At 42.1% G+C, this 18,971-nt stretch overlaps 1 protein-coding gene across 1 annotated transcript in view; it reads left to right on the plus strand.

Annotated features, from left to right (window-relative positions):
* The window catches only part of MMEL1 (membrane metalloendopeptidase like 1), a 184,108-nt gene that overhangs the window by 106,810 nt on the left and 58,327 nt on the right, over positions 1–18,971 (plus strand). Inside the window, exons 7-8 of the mRNA XM_040430054.1 lie at positions 841–959; positions 17,554–17,619. Coding sequence (XP_040285988.1) covers positions 841–959; positions 17,554–17,619 — 185 coding nt within the window. The remainder of the gene's footprint in view (positions 1–840; positions 960–17,553; positions 17,620–18,971) is intronic.

The raw sequence follows: 18,971 nt of genomic DNA on the forward strand, positions 1-18,971 counted from the left end.
ATTTGTAGTTAGTAACCAATTATAACCTCATGATTCTGCCTTGGGGGTTCCGATCGGTGGACAAGGGGAACCCTCTCCCTCTGTCTAACCCCCTCAGATGCCATGACCACAGTATCTGAGGGTTTAAACAACAGAATTCGAGTCATCTCCAATTCCACTCACTGCTGCCATTTGTCAGCTCCTTTACACAGCTAGCACCCACTGCGTATGGAGTGGGCTCAGTTTGTGAGCCTACATCCGAAATAAATTTTTGACAGGTATCACCTGTAAAAATGAGCAGCAAAAAACATTACAAAACTGTGGTAACTCACGATAAAAAGCAAGCAGTTTTACCATACTGTAATTGGCTGCACAGCACATTATAACAATAATTTATAATAATCTTCCCCATTTCTTTTACATCTAGGACAATCTCTATTTCCTCTCAACTAGTAGGCATTAAAGGACATCTGTCGGCAGATTTGTACCTATGAAACCGGCTGACATGTTACATGTGCACTTGGCAGCTGAAGGCATCTGTGTTGGCCCCATGTTCATATGTGTCCGCATTGCTGAGAAAAATGAAGTTTTAATATATGCAAATGAGCCTTTGGGAGCAAATAGGAGAAATTGGGGTTTTACTCCTAGCGGCTCAGCTCTCTCTGCAGCTGCAGCACTCTCTGCACTTTAATTGACAGGGCCAGGCAATGAAAACATCACACAAGTGATTTTTAAATGCCTTAGGTAAAATCTGCAAAGCTCTAAAACCTTTTTCTGAAATATTTTGGGTTTTTTGCTTTTTCAATTGTTTTTTTTTTTCCTTGATTTTTGTGTTTTTAACTGTATTTTTTCTTTTGATAGAGTCCAATTGGAGTTTGGAAGAAAAAATATCCCTTTTGAACAACAGATTCAACAAAAGAGTCCTCGTTGACCTATTTGTATGGAATGATGACCGGGAGTCAAACAAGCACATCATTTATGTATGAAGATGAATTTTCATATTGTATTATTGCTCATTTTTCATGCTGAAATTGTTTCTTTAATACTAAGCAGCTGTTCATAAACTGTTAATGGGGTTTTCCAGGAGTTTCATGTTGATGACTAGGGTTGAGCGAAGTATTCAAAAATTTTATTCAGCTGCTTTGCCGAATTTTACAAAAAAAAACACTTTGTGATGAATAACTTCGTCATGAAGCACATTTCTTTGTAAGTGGTGGGTGCAATGACAGAGAGCGGTGATTGCTCTGACCCCCCCCACCCCCATCATTGAACTTCTCAGATGCTGCATTCATAACTTATTGTGGCATCTTATAGCAATATTACAGTGTACATTTAAAAAAATAAAAAAATTGCATCATACTTACCTCATCCATTGAAGATCTGGAGCAAAATCTCGCACGGTCCATGTTAACTATTTCAGGGAAAATCGATTCACTACCACAAAGCACAAGAAAATTCGGCTTTGTGGCGAATCAAATTTTTTCTGAAACACTATTGATGGTGTTTCCCTGAAACTCTTTTGATGGCCTATCCTCAAGATAGATCATGATATTCTGACTGGTGGGGGTCTGACTCCAGACACCCCCGCCAATCAGCTGTTTGAAGAGGCTGCGTTTTGGCTGGGGTGCCAGGAGTCGGACCCCCACCGATCTGATATTGTTGACCTCTCCTAAAGGGTAAATCATCAATATTAAAGGGAACCTGTCATCAACTTTATGCTAACCTCACTGAGGGCAGCATAAATTGTGACAGAAATGCTGATTTCAGCGGTGTGTCACTCATGAGCTAAAAGTAAGTGGTTGCTGAGAACCAGCATCATAATCATTGCAGCCCAGGCCTGGAAAAGAGTCAAATCTACCTGAGAAGAGTCCTGGTTATACAGAGTCTCCTGCTCTCTCACCCATCTGCTGATGATTGTCAGTTCTCTCCTAGAGAGAAAGGGAGAAAACTAGGTAGAAGACTGTCAGTCATCAGCAGGTGGGCAGGAGAGCAGGGATTCATGAATAACCAGGACTCTTCTCAGGTGGCCGTGACTCTTCTCCAGGCCCAGTCTGCAATGATTGTGATGTTGGTGCAACCACTTCCTTTTAACTTATAAATGACAGACCGCTGAAATCAACTCACCTGTCTCTACTTTATTCTGCCATTAGTATAGGCAGCATTAAGTTGATGACAGGTTTCCTTTAAACTCACAGAAAAAGTCACGTTCACACGGTCAGTATTGGGTCAGAATTTTTCATCCGTATTTCTACGCCAAAACCAGGAGTGCATCCAAGCACAGAAGAGACACAGTGTCAGGAATCATCCTGTTATGTCTGTTTAGTTCAGACTGTCTTGCCCTTAAGTTTTCCCTTAGTTAAGATGGTGGATTGTGTCTCAGCTGGGTGCCATCTTACTTCCTGTTTCATATATAAATCTCTCAAGCCTGTTACTCATTGCTTGAGTATTGTGTTTTAGCTCCTGCTTGTGCAGTACTCTCGCCTGGAACTTGCTCTCTGGTTTGTTCCTTCTCCTTGCGGTTTACCCTGCTAATCCTGGACACCTGCCGTCCGCTCACTGGGTTTCCCCCTGACCTCTCGTCTGGATCCCTGCCTTCATCTGCATTCCTGCTACCTCCTGTTCAAGACTCCGGTGCCTCCTGTGTACAGGCCTTGTCCCTGCCATTGGATTCCAGTAGTATTCCACTAGTATCGTGACAGAATACTCAAGCCTAAAATGGAGTCTGCTGGGACTGGGAGTTCAGAACTTCGCATTAAGCAACTGCAGACTGCTATGGCTAATATGTGCACCGAGATGCAGACTTTAAAAAATAAATAAGACAGGACAGACTTCCCACAACATCCAAATTTATGGACAAGCGATTCAACAGCTACTGTACGTGGTACCGTGCAGACATTATCTGACCGGATAGTCCACTTGGAGAATCGAGTTTCTGTACCACCCGCTACAGTGCCTGCAATGACCCCTAAGTTGTCACCATTCAGATTTGGCGGAGACCGTGACAAATTCCGGGGATTCCTCAATCAATGTAGGCTATACTTTGATGCGAATTCAACTCAGTTTCCTACTGATAGATCTAAAGTCTTACAGACGGTTCAGACCTGAGCGTACTGACCTGAGCGCTCTGTATGCGCGATTCTCTGGGCGTCTCACATACGCGGCTCAGGAAGTATGCAAACGCCCATTGTCGCACGTTCCCGGAAGTCTATGTACGGGAACGCGCGACACTACGCCCCAAAGAAGCTCCTGTACTTCTTGGGGCGTAGGGCGTTTTACAGCGCGTTCGTACGCGCTGTAAAACGCTCAGGTGAGAACCATGCCCATAGGGAAGCATTGGTTCTTGCCTGTTGAGCGTTTTACAGCGCGTAGGAACGCGCTGTAAAATGCTCAGGTGTGAACCCAGCCTTATGTATTATTATGCTGCTGACACATAAAGCCTTTGCCTAGGCTAGTTGATTGAGACTCAAGACGCCCGGCTAAATCACTTAGAGGACCTTATCGATGCAATGAGTCAAATGTTTGACAATCCCAATCGAGGTGCTACAGCTAAAGCAGCATTACTAGCTTTCCGCCAGGACAAAAGCCCTGTCACAGAGTATGCAATGGAGTTCAAGAGGTGGGCTGTCGACACCGATTAGAACGACGCAGCGAAAATGTCTTTTTTTAAGAAAAAGACTATGCAACGCATGAAAAGATGAACTTGCCCCTGCGGAGGATCTTTTAGGTTTTGATGCTTTTATTAACCATTGCATTCAAATCGATACCTGACTGTCTGAACGACAACAAGAGAAATGGGCTACCTTAAATTATTATATTAAGCAGTCCTCCTCTTTTCCTGTCTTCATTTCCAAGGTGTGGCAGACGCAGCAGTATAAAGTGCTTTTTGCGCTGTGGCATTAGAAGAATTTTGATGTCTCTGACTTTTAGTCTAACCAGACTGTCTATTACTCTGTAATTCCTCTAACTTCTTTATTAACTTCAACTTTTCTTCATATATAACACTGCCGCCTCTGCATCAGATAGTCCATGTACATAACGCGTGTTAAAAAGATATCACAAAATGGTGGTATGCATAAGATGGTGGTTCAACTGTTCAATCTTGTCAATCAACATAAAATGGTGGATATATATCTTTCTTGAGTATCTATACCCTCACTTTAAGTTATTTAAGCACTTTATTATCTCTCTGAGAGGTATATCTGTGGTCTAACTAATAGTTCACTTGCTGAATTTGGTCGCAATTTGCAGTATGCAGTTAGCAGTAACTATTTGCAGATTGGTTAAATATTATCTGGTATGGTTGTATGCAATTTGTTTGGACTGTATGATTGTATGGCTCAGTAGTTCGTTTGTATGGTTGCAATTGGTGGAACTGTAAGTAAACACACATATAACTGGTTCAGTACACAGTACTAATCACTATAACAGTAGGAACATTATATAACTGTTTTAAATACCTATTTTTGCCTCTCTGCTTCCATAAAACACAGCTCTTAGTGGAGTGAATGTCTGTTCAGCTTCTCTCTCTGGTGAATAATAATTTCTAGCAGTTCCTGCTAGGGAAATTTCCTACACAAGCTGTGTGTGAGGCTGGCTGTAATTGGTCAAAACTCCTGGGCTGTGTGAGGCTAGCTGTGATTGGTCTAGACTAGTGATGTACAACCTACGGCCTGCACCCCAAATGCGGCCCTCGAAGCCGTGTCATGCGGCCTGCGCAGTAACAGGACTTTATCAGCGCAGGGCGCACTGCGAACGGTACAAGCAGCAAAGCGATGCTGCCTGTGCCCGCAATATCCCAGCCCAGCGCCGCCTCCTAGCTAATTTATTTACTGCACTTGCCTCTGTGAAATTGAAGAGGAGCGCCGCAATCTCGCACAGGCGCACTGGCAGAGGCATCGAAGTGGGCATGCACCGTCTTCCTGGCCTCTGCCAGTGCGCCTGTGCGAGATTACGGCGCTTCTCTTCAATTATACAGAGGCAAGTACAGTGAATAAATTAGCTAGGAAGCGGCTCTGGGTGGGGAGGAGATCTGTGGATGACACTGAGGGGGATATCTGTGGATGACACTGAGGGGGATATCTGTGGATGACACCGAGGGGGATATCTGTGGATGACACTGAGGGGGGATATCTGTGGATGACACTGAGGGGGGGGATCTGTGGATGACACTAAGGGGGAATCTGGATGACACTGAGGGGGATCTGTGGATGACACTGACGGGGGGATCTGTGGATGACACTGACGGGGGGATCTGTGGATGACACCGACGGGGGGATCTTTGGATGACACTGACGGTGGGATCTGTGGATGACACTTACGGGGGGATCTGTGGATGACACTTACGGGGGGATCTGTGGATGACACTTACGGGGGGATCTGTGGATGACACTTACGGGGGGATCTGTGGATGACACTTACGGGGGGATCTGTGGATGACACTTACGGGGGGATCTGTGGATGACACTTACGGGGGGATCTGTGGATGACACTTACAGGGGGATCTGTGAATGATACTTACGGGGGGATCTAGGGGGGGGTGGGGATTTTGGGGTGGGAGGTCCTGGAGGGGTGTTTGGGTGGGAGTTCTGGAAGGGGTGGGAGGTCCGATAGGTATGTGGGGGTGGGAGATCCGGGAGGGGGGGCCCATGAAATTTTTTGCTATGGGGTCCAGTCATTTCTAGCTATGCCCCTGATTGGTAAGATTGGGCGGGCACTGGAGCGATAGAGTGCCCTGCTGTAGGAGAAGCCGGCGGGAGATGAAAGGAGGAGAGGCCAGCTCCTGGTGGTGTCGGGCACACGGCGCAAGCATGGCGGTGGAGGATCTGACTGAAGCCTAAAGACCAGACATCAAGGTAGACCTGCAGAAGAAGGTGACAGCGCAGTATGTGATGTATACATGTGTGTAATGTATGTAGTGCAGTGTGTGATCATCACATACTGCACTACATACATTACACACATGTATACATCACATGCCCCCTCACAGTAATAATGCCAAGATATGTGCCCTCTTCACAGTAGTAATGCTCACACATGCCCCCTCACAGTAGTTATGCCCAGATATGTGCCCCCTCACAGTAATAATGCCAAGATATGTGCCCTCTTCACAGACGTAATGCTCACACATGCCCCCTCACAGTAGTTATGGCCAGATATGTGCCCCCTCACAGTAGTTATGCCCAGATATGTGCCCCCTCGCAGTAGTTATGCCCAGATATGTGCCCTCTTCACAGTAGTTATGCCCTGATATGTGCCCTCCTCACAGTAGTTATACCCTGATATGTGCCCCCTCAAAGTAGTTATGCCCAGATATGTGCCCCCTCACTGTAGTTATGCCCAGATATGTGCCCTCTTCACAGTAGTAATGCTCACTCGTGCCCCCTCACAGTAGTTATGCCCTGATATGTGCCCTCTTCACAGTAGTTATGCCCTGATATGTGCCCTCCTCACAGTAGTTATATCCTGATATGTGCCCCCTCACAGTAGTTATGCCCAGATATGTGCCCCCTCACAGTAATAATGCTAGGATATGTGCCCTCTTCACAGACATAATGCTCACACATGCCCCCTCACAGTAGTTATGCCAAGATATGTGCCCCCTCACAGTAGTTATGCCCTGATATGTGCCCTCTCACAGTAGTTATGCCCTGATATGTGCCCTCCTCACAGTAGTTATACCCTGATATGTGCCCCCTCACAGTAGTTATGCTCACTCGTAGTAGTAATGCTCACTCGTGACCCCTCACAGTAGTTATGCCCTCCTCACAGTAGTTATACCCTGATATGTGCCCCCTCACAGTAGTTATGCTCACTCGTAGTAGTAATGCTCACTCGTGACCCCTCACAGTAGTTATGCCCTGATATGTGCCCTCTTCACAGTAGTTATGCCCTGATATGTGCCCTCCTCACAGTAGTTATAACCTTATATGTGCCCCCTCACAGTAGTTATGCCCAGATATGTGCCCCCTCACAGTGGTTATGCCAGATATGTGCCCTCTTCACAGTAGTAATGCTCACACGTTCCCCCTCACAGCATTTGCATTCCTTTCTGGCAAAGCTACCTGGTTCCGGCCCGCGAAATTTATACCAAGTCTAGTGCAGCCCTCAGACGAAAAATGGTTGGGCACCACTGGTCTAGACTCCTGCCCAGCAACAACAGTTTAACTCTATGCTTTCTGTTGTTTGTGCTGTGTCATTGAGCTTACCTCACATCCATATAATGAATCTTAAAGGCATATTATCTTTTCTGCTTCTGTGAACACAATATATATAACAGTTATATGACATCCAAACATGAAGTCACTGTAAATAACTCTGCTTTTGTCTTTAACACACAAACATAGGAACTGTATTAAGGTTACTGGCAGGTTTAGCTATATAAACATATAAGCTATATTAGCAACCTAGGACAGGTCTTAGCTGGCCAGCTACACAAGGAACCCCAAGGAAAGATTTACAAAGAATCAGGAAGTGAGCCTATGCAAGTAGATTCCATACTAAGACATGAAAGCATTGAACGAAGAAAGCACAGGCTGCGGGAAAGTCTATGCAGCCTGTGCTTTCAGATCCTGCAGCTATTACAGATCCTGACTTTTCAGATGGAGAATCAATTGCTTCGGAAACAGAATTATCTGAGAAAGCAATCATCCATTCTATTTCATCGGTGGCCCCTCATATTAAGAAAGAGAATAAAGACTCCCATTGCTTCCTTCCCTTCACGTTCTTGAATAACTCTCAGTGGATATCCACATCTGCTATGGTGGACTCCGGGGCTAGCGGCAGTTTTATGGACCTTTCTTTTGCTCAAAGGCATGGGGTTAAATTTCCAAAAAAAAACCTCACCCGTGGTAATTGAGACCGTAGATGGATCTCCACTCAACTCAGGGCCAGTGGATCAAGAAACGGAACCTCTATTTCTATTGATCTCTTCCCCACATTTCCTTGTTATTCTAGGCCTACACTAGTTGCAAGCACAGAACCCTGATATCAACTGGGAAACCAAAGAAATAAGCTTCCCAGTGGACGATGTTCTTTAGACAGCTCAGTCTGAACAAGGTTCAGAAAATCCCGCTCAAGATAATAAGGTAATAGAGTTACCCTCTGTATATAAGGAATTTGCAGATGTTTGCGATAAACAAAATGCAGACAAGCTCCCCCGACACCGACCCTACGGTTGTCCTATAGAATTGCTTCCTGGTGCATCTATGCCTTTTGGAAACATCTACCCTTTGGCAGGCCCTAAACTAAAAGTCCTCATAGAAGAAAATCAGGCTAAGGGGTTTATCCACGCATCTTCCTCACCAGGGGGGGTTCCTATATTCTTTGTTAAGAAAAAGGACGGTTCTCTAAGACCTTGCATTGATTACTGAGAACTTAACAAAATTACAATCAAAAACCTTTTGGAGAGAGAGCGACATGCAAAAATTTTTACCAAGTTAGACCTGCAAGGCGCCTATAACCTGGTCCGTATAAGATCTGGAGATGAATGGAAGAAGGCTTTTAGGTCACGTTACGGACATTTCGAATATCTTGTTATGCCTTTTGTTCTTTCCAATGCCCCGGCCACTTTTTTCAACATCTCGTCAATGATATCTTCAGAGATCTTCTGGACCAGTTCGTAGTCATCTATTTGGATGATATCTTGATCTTCTCCAACTCTATGGAAGAACATCAGAGACATGTGTGAGACTCATTTTGGAACGTCTAAGAAAGAATCAACTTTACACCAAGATTTAAAAATGTGAATTTCACCAAACAGATCCAATTCCTTGGCTATATAATTTCACCTCATGGTCTACACATGGACTCTAGCAGGATTAAAGCAATAGTAGACTGGCCTACTCCCAGGAGCATAACAGATTTATAGGTTTATAGGTTTTGGAAAAATATAGTTGTGATGGCACACTCTCATCTGGTATATATTGAAGTAGGTTATTAGGTTTAAAAACGTATTTATTTATATTTTTTGTATAAAAACAATTTGATAGACTGGTTGAATGGTTTTATAGTTGATATCAAGGTGTTATGTACAGGCTGAATATGCATTCAGGCTGTACATAACACCTTGATATCAACTATAAAACCATTCAACCAGTCTATCAAATTGTTTTTATACCAAAAATATAAATAAATACGTTCATATACTACTATAGCTGGGTACATATAGTGTTATATACAATGGCTGAGTACACAAGGATAGAGAGGAGACTGTCGTGTATATCCGGTTTGAAGTACTGTCTTGGTGTAGGTTCCAAGAACTAAAGTGCTGTATGCAGGCTTAATACACTAAAGTGCTATATGAGCTGAATGCACAGAAGTGCTAGATATAGGCTGGGTACAATAAATAAACTGTGTGTCAGCTAAAATATAAAAGTGCTGTTTGCAAGCTGGATACACTAAAGTGCTAGTGCAAGCTAGATACACTAAAGTGCTAGTGCAAGCTGGATACACTAAAGTACTAATTGCAAGCTGGATACACTATAGTGCTGTATGCAAACTGGATATACTAAAGTGCTAGATGCAAGCTGGATATACTAAAGTGCTAGATGCAAGCTGGATACACTTAGGTGCTGCAAGTAGGCTGGATGTAATATGTGCTAAATGCAGGCTGGGTGCAGTGCTATAAGTAAGCTGGATATAATCAGTGCTATAAGCAAGTAGGATGTATAAGGTGTTCAGTGTTAAACTATTAACCACTGAGGAAGGGACAAGAATTCGTCCCGAAAACGCGTTTGGTACAGTGAGGAACATCAATACAACTATTGAATATCGAAATTATTCATCGAGAAGAACGATACAAAGCGAAAAAGTTAAATCGCAGTGTCCTGCTAACTTCGTAACTAAGAAAAGAGCCTATCAGGAATCCTGGATTGAGTGACGCACCGCCCCGCCAGAATCATGTGGGATGCCACAAGATAAAGCAAGAGACCACGTGGGACGCCGCGTAAGGTCCTTGCAGGACAAAGCAACACAAAAACCGGCGAGGAGTGGTAACGTACTCAAATATCTCATGGTAGCTGAACTTAGACTGTCAAGTTTTATTATAATATATATATACCTGCAATCTAGCTGTTATCCTCCCCACAAAGTGGGAACATTTATGACCGAAATCCTACTGAACATCAAGTCATAATTAAGTTGACGTCAACAATAAACGTCCCATCTAAGTGACATTCTTGATTCATATATGTCCACGTGACATTTTCCTTTTTTGTCCTGGACAATATTTCATTGCACTGAATTTTTATGCACAGTATACCTAGTGGTCTTTTTGAATTTTAAACACCTTTATGCACATTGATGAATTTACAATTGTGTATATTTAGATAATATTGTTTACCTTTATATTCAGCTTTACTCAATTGTATGTATTCACCTAACACTGGACACCTTATACATCCTACTTGCTTACAGCACTGATTATATCCAGCTTACTTATAGCACTGCACCCAGCCTGCATTAAGCACATACTACATCCAGCCTACTTGCAGCACCTATAGTAAGTGTATCCAGCTTGCATCTAGCACTTTAGTATATCCAGTTTGCATACAGCACTATAGTGTATCGAGCTTGCACTAGCACTTTAGTGTATCCAGCTTGCATACAGCACTATAGTGTATCCAGCTTGCAATTAGTACTTTAGTGTATCCAGCTTGCACACAGCACTTTTATATTTTAGCTGACACACAGCATTTATTGTACCCAGCCTATATCTAGCACTTCTGTGCATTCAGCTCATATAGCACTTTAGTGTATTCAACCTGCATACAGCACTTTAGTTCTTGGAACCTACACCAAGACAGTACTTCAAACCGGATATATACGACAGTCTCCTCTCTATCCTTGTGTACTCAGCCATTGTATATAACACCATATGTACCCAGTTATAGTAGTATATGCATTCAGCCTGTACACCTTGATATCAACTATAAAACCATTTAACCAGTCTATCAAATTGTTTTTATACCAAAAATATAAATAAATAAGTTTTTAAACCTAATAGCCTACTTCAATATATACCAGATGAGAGTGTGCCATCACAACTATATTTTACCACATGGTTTCTAGGTGTCTACACGGTTTCTAGGTGTACCGGTGTATGAGCACCTCTATGCACATTGCACAGTCAGTGAGCCACTGAATTACCTAGTTTCATAGGTTTTGCCAAGAATTTCTCAGAAATAACTTCTCCTATTACACAGTTGACTAAGAAAAAAAATGTTTTTGCCTGGTCTCTCCAAGCACAGGACTCCTTTTGTCTCCTAAAGTCCAAGTTCACTACAGCCCCTGTATTAGTTCATCCCGATCTGGAACTCGCCTTCATTGTGGAAGTAGATGCTTCAGACTGTGCTATAGGGGCTATTCTGTCTCAGAGAACAGGAGACAAGGGTTTATTGCATACATGTGCTTTTTTCTCCCAATGTATATCCCCTGCTGAGAAGAATTATGATGTGGGGAATAAAGAACTGTTAGCTATCATTGCAGCTTTTAAGGAATGGAGACATCATCTTCAAAGAACATCACAGCAAATAATAGTTCTGACTGATTACTGTAATTTGGAATTCATTAGATCTGCCAAATGTTTATCTCCTCGTCAAGCTCGTTGGAGTCTCTTCCTCAATCAATTCAACTTTGTAATCTCGTACAGGCCCGGTTCCCGTAACGGCAAGGCAGATGCTTTATCTAGAATCTTTTCCAATGATTCCACTTCTACGATTCCGCTTAAGACTATTGTTTCTGAGTCTAATTTTGTGGGAGTAATCCATAATAAGGACTTGCTTAAAGAGATAAAAACGGCCTATGACACCGACTCCTTGCTGTCTCAACCACCTGATGATGAGCATTTAATGCTTAAGAAAAAGGTGTGGACTAATGGGCAGAAGCTATATATACCCGAAACAATAAGACTGAAAATTCTAAAGTTAGTCCATGGTTCTAAGATTGTGGGTCACAAAAGAGTGCAGAAGACACAGGAATTTTTGTCCCATTTTTTTGGGGTGGCCCAATTATCAAGAGGATGTAGGAAATACCATGTGACGTTTGTGCTAGATGCAAGACTCCACGTTCTTCACCCATGGGTTTATTACAGCCTTTGTCGGTCCTCTCTCGTCCCTGGGGTTCTATTTCCATGGACTTTATTTTAGATCTACCTATCTCTAAGGGAAAAAATACAATTCTGGTAGTAGTTGACCGGCTCACCAAGGCTGCACATTTCATTCCATGTACTGGCCTAACTTCTGCCAAAGATACCGCTGACCTTGTAGTTCAGAATGTGTTTCGTTTTCATGGAGTTCCTGATGAAGTTATCTCGGATCGTGGGGTGCAGTTTACATAAAAAATTTGGCGTCGTTTTTGCACAGCAATTGAGATTGATATTAATCTATCAACCACCTTTCACCCACAATCTAATGGACAAACGGAAAGCACAAATCAGACTCTGGAACAGTATCTTCAATGCTATATCTGTCATTTACAAGATTATTGGGTCGATCTGCTTCCCGTGGCTGAGTTCTCTTACAATAACTCCCAAAATGCCTCCACCAAGCAAACTCCTTTCTTTGCAAATTTGGGGTATCGTTCAAATATTCTTCCCAAATTCCCTGCTGTTTCACCTATTCCAGCAGTCGCGAAAAGGATCTCTGCATTCCAGCAAAATTTAGAGCTACTAAAAGGAACATTAGATAGGGCTCAAGAAAATTACAAGAAGGCGGCAGATACATTTCGTAGACCAGCACCAATCTTTAAAATAGGGGATAAAGCATGGCTTTCCACTAGAAATTTGAAACTTAAAGAGGACCTTTCACCAATTATGACAATGTGAACTAAGTATACAGACATGTAGAGCAGCGCCCGGGGATCTCACTGCACTTACTATTATCCCTGGGCGCCGCTCCGTTCTCCCGCTATGCCCTCTGGTATCTTCGGTCACTAAGTTATGGTAGGCGGAGTCTGCCCTTGTTCTGCTGTAGCGCTGGCCAATCGCATTGCAGAGCTCACAGCCTGGGAGAAAATAACCTCCCAGGCTGTGAGCTCTGCGCTGCGATTGGCCAGCGCTACAGCAGAACAAGGGCAGACTCTGCCTACCATAACTTAGTGACTGAAATCTCCGCCTTCCATAACTTACTGAGCGAAGAGCGGCGCCCAGGGATAACAGTAAGTGCAGTGAGATCCCCGGGCGCCTCTCTACATGTCTGTATACTTAGTTCACATTATCATAATCGGTGAAAGGTCCTCTTTAAGGTTCCTTCACCAAAACTAGGACAGAAGTTTGTTGGGCCTTATAAGATTATCGGGATAATTAGTCTAGTAGCTGTTCGGCTAAGCTCCCACGATCTATGAAGATTCATCCTGTTTTTCATGTGTCTCTATTAAAGCATGCCGTGCCCAACCCTATTCCAGAACTTGTCCCTCCTCCTCCCGATGCGGTGGAGATAGATGGGCAAGAACAGTTTGTTGTAGAGAAAATATTGGACTCCAGAATTTTCAGGAACCATCTACAATACCTCATTAAGTGGCAGGGTTATGAGTCTGAAGAGAATTCTTAGGAACCGGTGAGTAATATTGAAGGGGTTGTCCGGGTTCAGAGCTGAACCTGGTCATACCCTTATTTTCACCCAGGCAGCCCCCCAGAGCGTTGCATCGGAGCATCTCATGCTCTGATGCGCTCCCTTTCCCTGCGCTAAATCGCGCAGGGCAAGGTCTCTTTTGTTTTCAATAACACACTGCCGGGCGGAAACTTCCCGGCAGTGTGTTCGGTGATGTCACCGGCTCTGATGGGCGGGCTTTAGGGCTGCCCTAACCGTTTTACTGGCTAGGGCAGTGCTAAATCCCGCCCATCAGTGCCGGTGACATCACCGGGCTTCCTGGCAGCCCCATGGAGAGCCCAGGTACGTCACCGGATCTCAAAAAATGCCTTTGCCCTGCGCGATTTAGCGCAGGGCAAAGGAGAGCATTGGAGCTTGAACTGTCAGGGGGCTGCCAGGGTGAAAATGGAGGGATGTCCGGGTTCAGCTCTGAACCTGGACAACCCCTTTAATGAACCCCGACTGATCAAACTGTTTCCTCAAAGACCTCCTGGGAGATTAAGCCAGGTCTCGTCCAGAGGCCACTGTTGAGGTGGTAGTAATGTCAGGAATCATCCTGTTATGTCTGTTTAGTTAAGACTGTCTTGCTCTTAAGTTTTCCCTCAGTTAAGATGGTGGATTGTGTCTCAGCTTGGTTCCATCTTACTTCCTGTTTCATATATAAACCTCTCAAGCCTGTTACTCATTGCTTGAGTATTATGTTTTAGCTCCTGCTTGTGCAGTCCTCTCGCCTGGAACTTGCTCTCTGGTTTGTTCCTTCTCTTTGCGGTTTACCCTGCTATGCCTGGACACCTGCCGACCGCTTGCTGGGTTTCCCCCTGATCTCTCGTCTGGATCCCTGCCTTCATCTGCATTCCTGCTACCTCCTGTTCAAGACTCCGGTGCCTTCTGTGTTTAGGCCTTGTCCCTGCCATTGGATTCCAGCAGTAGTCCACTAGTATCGTGACACACAGATCTTTGCATTATACGTTTTCTATGTAAGTTCCAGTCCTAGTTTATAATTCTGATGCAAAATACAGACTAAACATGCTATTATGTGAAAGCGGCCTTAATCTCAAAATGACAAGGGCCAAAATACAGAGTAAACATTGTGGGCAATGGAGACTGGACGGTTGGGTTCTGAGGGTTCACTGGTGAATCGAACACCTTTTTTCAGGTGACAATAATTAGTGCAGTAGTTTGACTTCTTGCTGGTTCATCGCTATCAGAATCTTGTTATATATAGGGTCAATGTATATTCTTGAACTACGTTTAAGCTGGCCATAAAGCAGAGAGAATGATCAGCCCCTTTGTGGTTGATCAGTTGTCTGTGGGATCATTTGTGCAAGCAATACCTCCAGCAACATGCCAGAGTAAACTAGCAGACAGTTTTTTTTAAAGAACTGACTCCTTGGTCCTTGAGCACAATGGCAAATGATCAGATGAATTTGGCTGATCATGCCATAAACACACAGTTTTGGCCAACAACAGCTGGAATTTTCAGGTGTGTCCAATTACATTTTCAGCAGACAAGCGTCTTCCATTGGCCATCATGAATGATCGTTCATGCTAGTTTTTCAAATGACAATCATCCATTTCGGCCATCTCATATGTATGGCCAGATCTACGCCTCAATATGGTAAAAACATCCTTCAGCGGAGGTTTCTGTACCTTAATATGTATGGAGAACCATATAGAAACATGCTCAAAAATATATCACTATATGGTGCAGTCAACATAGAGTATTGATTGATACAGATTTTTCATACCACATGATCATACACATGCATGATGTCTAAGGGCGTGCTCAGACAGCTGAAATTTCAAGCTAAAAAATCACCATGGTTTCTGCAAGGAAACTCCCCCAAAAACTGACATATCAATTTATTGTGGATTTTACAGTAGTTTGATGAGAGGTGGAAAACATACGGTTGTCATATGCATTTCAGTGCAGAATATGCTCCAAAATCTGCCATATATTGTATATAGACAGTCATTTTTGCCTCTGCTCTATCCACATACTCCAGCTATATTCAAAATGCAGTTTTTTTTTATCTATTTACGTTTAACAAAAATACTTTATTATATTTTGCAACATATTCTGAAATATTAAGCAAAATTCACTCAGTAAAGGAAATCACAAAAGAATAAAAACTGCTTTGAAGATTTTTAAAAGCCTTAAATATATGCATTTTATTGTGCTGTGATGTTTTCCATGAAGAGACGCACCTTGTCCTAATTGACCTGTTGTATATTTGACAGGTTTATAGATTCTGGTTCTGTGATACAGGATTCATCCTATGCAAGTTAATGTACCATGACTCTGTCTGTGCACATACATCTGCTCCAGGTCATGCTAATGATGGAATGAGACTCTCATGGCTAATATATATAATACTTTCCTGCTGCAATAAATAGCATTGTAACTTTTAAACATTGCCATATGCAGAATGATCTGTATTTTCTTACAATATACCTAGTCCAAAACCAGACTGGAAAAAGTACAGTACATCTTATAATCCATAATGTAAAACTACACTTTCAATATCAAAATATTTTTATCCTATAACTGCCCTAGTTTGGTTTTGAGGGTTTAACCAATGAGAAATAGAACCAAGTGGCAAGGTACAGCTCCAAAGTCAACTCCAAATAGAATTGTCATCTTCTGGAGCTTTGGGGTTCTTTTCTTTGAGGGCCTACTCTTATGATCTGGTGGGTCAGTCTAACCCTAGCAGATATGGTATATTTCAAAATTGTTCCTAAAATTTCAGTAAAAAGACTGACTACAGCTTCTTGACATGATCAACATTAATATAATAAATACTGCTATCCATGTAATAATTTAACCCCTTCTGACCAACAATATGATTTTTTATGGCAGTCACTAAGGGAACTTTGGCTAGGCCGCTGCCTTTTTCGGGTCCTGCATGCAGCAGAGCAGGAACTCGCACGACAGCCGGGCTAACTACCAAAATAGTGACTGCAACATCTAGTGACTCTATCCCCAATCAGCAATGCCACAAATGAGATTGTGGTGTGCTGATTTCTTCACTCATCTGCCAGGTAACCTGATGAATGCCCCCAGGTCTGCCCTCAGTGTATGCCTTTCTAGCTGTGCCAGGGGTACAGCCTGATAGAGAGCATGTCAGTTTCAACTGACAGTATAATACACTGTACAACTTAAGTAGGACAGTATATTATACAACTTATTAGAAGATCACTTGTAAAAGTCCCCTTGTGGTGAAACTAATCACTATTAAAAATACGAGTGAATAAAATAAAATGTTATTTAAAAAAAACTCCAAGTTAGAAAATACAGTTTTTTCCAATGAAAAAATGCTTTTTAATAAAGAATAACTCCTTCATATATATTCTTACAATGAAAAGTACAAGTCATTCCACAAGAATCAAGCCCTCACACAGCTCTGTAGATAGAAAAATAAAAACGTTATGGGTTGCAGAAATGCAAAAAGTGTTAAAATTCCTAAAACTTTAAAAAAAATTATATATATATAGTACCACTGTAATTATACTGAACCAAAGAGTAAAGTTAACAAGTTTTGTATGTTGCAAAGTGAATGTTGTAAAATTTACAACATAAAAACTCAATGGCAGTATTGCTGTTTTTCTCCCATCCACCAAAAAAGTGTTAAAATTACAAAAACTTAAAAAAAAATTATATATATAGTATCACTGTAATTATACTGAACCAAAGAGTAAAGTTAACAAGTTTTGTATGCTGCAAAGTGAATGTTGCAAAATTTACAACATAAAAACTCAATGGCAGTATTGCTGTTTTTCTCCCATCCACCAAAAAAGTTAATAAATGTTAATCAATTATTATATTATGAGTCATCTGTACCCCAAAATGGTGCCATTAACATTTTGTCTTGTAAAAACAAGCCTCTATACATCAATGAGAAAAATAAAAATGATATAGTTCTGCGGCAATAAAAATATTTTAAAAAATTGCTTGGCCACTAAGGGGTTAACATTCTACTTTTGTTTTCAGATTGACCAGCCCAGCCTCGGAATGCCTTCCAGAGATTATTATTTTAACAGAGGAAATTATCAGCGGGTAAGTGGAATATTAACATTTATTAAAATTATTTATATTGCCTGAATTAGTTTTTGAAATCAAGTAGGTCAAAAAATAGGGCCATATAAGGGCTGTAATACCTGTAGTACTACTGAACCAAACTTAGATTGCCATGGAACTTTATTACTGATCCTATGTTACAGCCTGTATTATACTGTAGAGCTGAATTCATAATTCTGCAAGCTTCAGAGGTCACATCTCTCAGGATCCCTGAAATCTGATAATTCACATTATGAAAGGCAGGAAATTCTTCTCTCTGATAGTGTAGGTATTGTCTAGTTTGGACCACCATCATTCTTCATGTCCCCTTATGGGGCACAATAAGTTGGTGGTTGATCCCTTGCTGGGAATCCTCCTTTTATTAGCTCCATATACATCAAATGATACAAATGATCTTTCCAACAATAACATTTGAATACTATGGGCTTCCAACATGGGTCAGTTGGTCTTGAATGGACACATAACATAAATAGAGTTTTACCACCATAATAAAATATAGCAGATTGCTAGGATATGCCATTACTTAATGACTGATAGGGGTCCATCCTTGGCGCCTCCACTGATCGCTAGAACAAAGGGGCCATGGCTATAGAAAAGAGGGGCAAGTTCCTTTTTTAAGTTGTAGTATTCAGTTCCTGGTGACCATATGAATACCCTTTCGAGTACAGATAATTTATTTATTGATTCCCATGTCCCGATGGAGTTTACACTCTACTCTTCTTCTCCTCAAAGGGAGACAGATGCACTCACTGAACTCTTGCATGAGGAGCCACTAAGTCATTATGAATATGAAACCCACATGTTCCCCAGGAGACTACAGCTACAATGCAGAGGGCACATTGGTTAGACTGTAGCCTATTACAACACAGGGCAGTAATCCTATCCTTGTGCCAGATACGGTTTTAATTGTAAGTTTACACAGAGGATTGGCCTATTTAGTGTTGCCATTCAGTTTGTTTGTACAAATAAAATAGTGGGAAGCATGACATCCTGTGGATAATAAAATCTTTACCCAGTGGGGCTTACTGTCTGGCGCTATAAATTAACTTAACAAGCAGAACAGGCTCCTGATAAAAGCCATATGTATTATATATCTCTGGGAACTGCACTTGGTGTGGATTAAACTTTTTCTCTCCATGGAAGACTAGCTTTCTGTATTTAGCTGAAAATTATGTAAAAAATGAAAAAAAAAATTGTGTTTTATACTGTAATATTTTGTATATTACAGTACATGGCAGTACTTTTATGAAGATTCCTTAGGCATTTACACAAACGTATTTTGTTTCTGTGTCCGCTCCATTTTTTTGCAGATTGGATGAGGACCTATTCAT

The sequence above is a fragment of the Bufo bufo genome, chromosome 1, assembly GCF_905171765.1.
Source record: "Bufo bufo chromosome 1, aBufBuf1.1, whole genome shotgun sequence".
In the NCBI taxonomy this organism is placed as follows: Eukaryota; Metazoa; Chordata; class Amphibia; order Anura; family Bufonidae; genus Bufo; species Bufo bufo.